At 36.8% G+C, this 4,742-nt stretch overlaps 1 protein-coding gene across 1 annotated transcript; it reads right to left on the bottom strand.

Moving 5' to 3' along the window:
- Positions 1-236: 236 nt before the first annotated feature.
- On the bottom strand, positions 237-4,342 carry LOC120280315 (BAG family molecular chaperone regulator 6). The gene is made up of 3 exons (XM_039287105.1): positions 4,139-4,342; positions 2,007-3,437; positions 237-1,922 (listed from the first exon to the last, which is right to left on the bottom strand). Exons 2-3 carry the CDS (start codon positions 3,387-3,389, stop codon positions 333-335), a joined length of 2,973 nt encoding a protein of 990 aa, XP_039143039.1. The 5' UTR covers positions 3,390-3,437; positions 4,139-4,342; the 3' UTR covers positions 237-332.
- Positions 4,343-4,742: the final 400 nt, after the last annotated feature.

A 4,742-nucleotide genomic window follows, 5' to 3' on the forward strand; every position in this document is an offset into this window, starting at 1 on the left:
TAATCATCTATTATGTAACATGAAATCTTTGTTCTATTATATTCAAATGGAGTTGTTTTAAAAACATGAGAACAGAAGATAAGAAGAAGAAAACCACATTTTTATTCGACTTTGAAATTCATGATTCAAAGTTGAAAACAATAATACTAATAATAATATATAGTCATCTACTATGTAACATGAAATCTTTGTTCTATTATATTCAAATGGAGTTGTTTTAAAATAATGAGAACAGAAGACAAGAAGAAAGCCACAATTTTATTGAACAGTGCACAAGATGATATTACAAACAATAGTTATGCAAATGTAGAATAGTGAAGTGATGATACAACTCATGCTGCTGAAGTTACAGTGTTGTTATTCCCTGTGAAATAAGTAGTGGATTTTGAGGTTTTGTTCATTTTTACTCTTGGTTTTTTCTTCTGTGAAGATGTTACCTTCTTTTCTAAGTTCTTCACTCTCCTATTCAATGTGGATATTACTTCCAACTGTTCTTTCCCAGCCTCAAACAACTTCTCAAGCATTTCTCTCAGCTTCTGGTTTTCTTCCAGCAGTCTCTTTTCCTCAGAAAATGTATCTTGAGCATTAACAACTTGATTATCTGCAGAATCATTCTTTGTTGGAACAATGTCAGGTGTCATTATAACAGCACTTTCTTCAGCAATGTGCTCAATTTTAGCTCTTTCTGCAGCAATTGATTGCATGATTGATGAACTCTCTTCATTGAAATCTGGCTTATCCTCTAAAATTTCTGCATGTTCACTTTGTGTGGAAACAATGTCAAATTCCATAGCTGCACTGTCTTCAGCAACATTCTCAATTTTACCTTCTCCTTCAGTAAGTAATGGCATGATTAATGAACTCTCTTCAGTGCTATCTGGCTTCTCCTCAGAAAGTTCTGTTTGTCCACTCTGGGTTGGAACAATGTCAAGAGTAGTGGCTGTTGCACTTTCTGCAGCAATCTTCACAAATGTATGTGCTTCGTCTGCAATAACTGATTGTATGATTGATGAACTCTCTTCATTGTTCCCTGTCTTCTCCTCAGAAATTTCTGAGGTTTCACTCAAGGTTGGATCAATGTCAGTAGTCAAGATTGTTGCACTTTCTTCAGCAATCTTAGCAATTTCATTGCCTACTGCAGGAACAGACTTCTCTCCATCACTCTCCTCCTTTAACTTTAATTTCTCCGCAGAAATTTCTTCAGCAATCTTCTCAATTTGATCTCCTTCTACTAAGGCAACACTCTCAGCAATCACTTCTTCATTGCATGGCATGGCTAAAATCTTCTCTTTATTGTCACTCTGGTGCATTATTTGTTTCTCAAGATCTTGTGCAAATTCACTCTGCGCTGGAACAATTTCAGGTGTTATAGTTGAAGTTTCAGCTGCAATCTTCTCTACTTCATCCACGATGTTTGGCATCTGTTCCACATACTCTGGTTGTGTGTCTAGTGCTTTCCCACTATCATTTGTAGACTCAATAGGTTCAGTTGGTGTGGTAGTTGTTCTGTCTTCATTTTCCTCCCTACACACAGACGATACTGGAGGATCAATGGACTCACCAATCTTGTCATCCATTGCTTCTGTTTCTTTCCTATCACAGATCAATTGTGATTCTTCAACCATTTTAGAATCGATGGTGTTGGTTGAAGAATCACTGGCGTATTTTTCATGCTCTACAGGTTCAGTCATTTCAGCACTTCCTCTTTGTTCATCTTCAGTGATCTCCTCATACTTCTCTCCATCAATCACAGCTACAGACTGGGTTCCCATCTCTAAAACTTCGTCTTTTGATTGCTTATTAGCTTCATCTGAGCCATTGCTCTTGGCAATGCAACTGCCTAAGGTATCAAGTTTCTCTTGTAGAAAGACAAGTTCTCTTGCTACAGACTTTCTTATCTCTCTAACATCAGGATGTAAGCCCTACAGAGCAACCAAATCAAAGATTAGAAAATTGCAAGATTCACATAGTTTGTAGCAGGAAAATTGAACTTCACTATTACATACCTGTATGGTATCAAGCTGCAAAAGCAGATTCATTACAGTTTCACTGATGACTGCTTGCTGCTTTGAGTCCCTCTCCTTAGAAGCCTCAAATTGATGAATCTGTGTTCTAACATCAGCAATTCGCTCTTGAACACGGGCTATCTTGCGAAGTTTCTCCAACACCTGCATCCTTCTGACCTCATAACCTCGGTAAGCAGACTGAATAAGTACTGCTGCCTCAGATTCGGACATGCTCTTCGTAATCTTCTTCACTTCACTCTTTTTACGATCTGAAGCCGCCTCAGTTATGTTCTTCAAATTCTCATCCTCCGAAGATTTCCCTTCTACTTTCTTATCATCAGAAACAACCTTTTCATGCACTTGTTCAACGTTTTTCGATGATTTGTCCTTGATTTCAACAACCTTGATATCCTCCTTCTCATTGTCCTTCTTGGTTTCCTTGATTTCAGGGGGGCAAGGAGACATTGAAGAACCATTTGAACCCTTCTTCTTTGGCAATGGATCAACTCTCAGACAAACAGGAGGCAATTTTGATGACTTTGCTGGAGATGTTAGCTTACCAGAATTAGACTTCTTAACATCCTTCTTCTCCTCCATTGGCATCTCCACAACACTAGACTTTTTAACATCATCCCCTTGTCTTTGCATCTCAGGCATTTCTTCAAACTGCTTCACAGGAATGCTTCTAACCTTGTTGTTCTCCTTATTCTCTTTCTCAACACCATTCTCAAGAAACTTCAATGGAATGATCTTGAACTTCGGTGGCTCCTCAACACTCTTTGGAGCATCATTAATCTCCTTCAACTCTTTTACATTTCCCTCTGGCTTCTCATTCCCCGGCATCCACACAATTGGCCAAGGCGGCTGAGTTTTCTTCTTCTCTTCTCCACCATGCACTAAATTCTTCAAGTTATTCATGTTTTTCTCATTCAAATAATCAGGAGGAAACCAAACAACAGGATAATGATAGTTTGACAAATCACTGCTCTTCTTCTGTTCAGGCTCAGGACTCTGCTTCAAAATCTTCACCCCATTGTTCTCTCTCTGGTGACATGCATAGTTAGGACAACCACAACAATGGTTGTCTGGAGGAGGAGGAATGAAGTAAGGACTGTAGTAAGGGTGGTCAGGAAAAGGAGGGTAAGGTCCATGTTGGTAGAACTGAGGAGGGGGTTGGTAGTGAAAATATGGAGGTCTGAAAGCTTGATAACCATAAGGATAGCTCTTGTTGCAACAAGCATTGTAGTCTGGAGAATTATTCATAGTCATGGCATTGTAGTGCATGGGCATGGAGTGATAATAAGGATGAGAGTTCTGGTCTATTTGGTGAGATAGAGAACAAGGTCCATGATGAGGCTCCATGTATCCATAAACAGGATACATTCTTCAAAAATTGACCTTGTGAGAGAGATCGATATTGAATTCTCAAACCTGCAGAAATTTTTGAGTTTGCAGCGTAGAATTCAGAAGAATATTTCAAAACAGGGGGAAAAATTCTTTTGCTTAAAAAACCTTCAAAAATAGTTTGATAGAAATAAGAAAACTATAATAAATTGATCTGTGAAAACAAATTATGCTCATATATTTAATTTGATCTTATGAAAACAAATTGCTTGGGTGTAGATCTTCAAAAACATTACAATAGAGATCAAAACTGTAATTTAAACACTAAAGATATTTAGCTCTTCAGGAATTGAACTAAACATTTCTAAAAATGCACTTTCACCTTAACTGAGAAATTCACAAGCACCCAACAACAATCAAACTAAAGTTTAAAAGTTCATAGAGTAATTGGCAAAATAATTTTTTTAAGGCATTTTTTACATTAACAACAAAATATTTCTACAATACACACACACAAGAATACAGTCAAAGTTAGAATTTTTTTTTTCAGTATCCATTATTTGTATTAATTACTTAAAAACACTCACAACTACACATGCTACCTAATTAATTTTTCAAAGCATCAACTACTAATCATCTCAAATCTTACAAAATTCAAACAATCATCAAACAAAATGAACCAACATTTCAAGGAATTCCAAGAGAAAACCAAACCCTAACATTTGAATACTAGAATTCAGGATCAAAATTAAAAAAAAAAAATCAAAAAGGCAAAGAGAAGGGCTTACAGACAAAAAAAAAACAGATGCAAATCCGAAGAAACAGAGGGTTGAAAATGTTCTCGTGCTCGACTTTCCCGGCGATCCAACCGACCAAATGACTCAGTTACCGGCGTGATTCCGTCCACCGACCTCTCTGAGCTCTTCTCCGACGACTTTTGTTCGCCTACGAGACTTTGAAGCTTGTTTCGATCTTCTTCTGAATCGAAATATTTAGTCCCACATCGACTATTTATGCACACACACGAAGATGTTGGTGTTATCCCGTTCCTTCCAGAGCTTTCGCCATGTGGAAGCTTCTCATTGGCCCGTGATTTCTCGATATTTCTAGTGATCTCGGCGCGACCATTCTAGATGTTTGGTTCAACCCAAGTCCATTAGGTTTAGTCTTTGGTATTATTAAGTTTTGATTTTTTTTGAAATATTTTTATTTTTTATATTATTTTTTAATTGTAATAAAATTTTAAAAAATTATTATATATTTGAATAGCTATAGCGGATCAGTTGGATATAAATTTTTTACTTATGTAAGGATTCTTAACTTAGAGGTACTGCCTTCACTATAAAAAAATAAGGTGTGAGATTTATAGGTTTTTTGAGTTTAAATCACCCC

The sequence above is a fragment of the Dioscorea cayenensis genome, chromosome 17 (assembly GCF_009730915.1).
Source record: "Dioscorea cayenensis subsp. rotundata cultivar TDr96_F1 chromosome 17, TDr96_F1_v2_PseudoChromosome.rev07_lg8_w22 25.fasta, whole genome shotgun sequence".
Classification (NCBI taxonomy): domain Eukaryota; kingdom Viridiplantae; phylum Streptophyta; class Magnoliopsida; order Dioscoreales; family Dioscoreaceae; genus Dioscorea; species Dioscorea cayenensis.

What these genes read in the sequence shown, in the direction of transcription:
- LOC120280315 (XM_039287105.1), bottom strand. Translation starts at nt 3,389, where the DNA reads ATGTATCCTGTTTATGGATACATGGAGCCTCATCATGGACCTTGTTCT. An exon ending in TGCAGCTTGATACCATACAG is followed by an intron (nt 1,923 to 2,006) that starts GTATGTAATAGT and finishes GTTGCTCTGTAG; the next exon opens with GGCTTACATCCTGATGTTAG.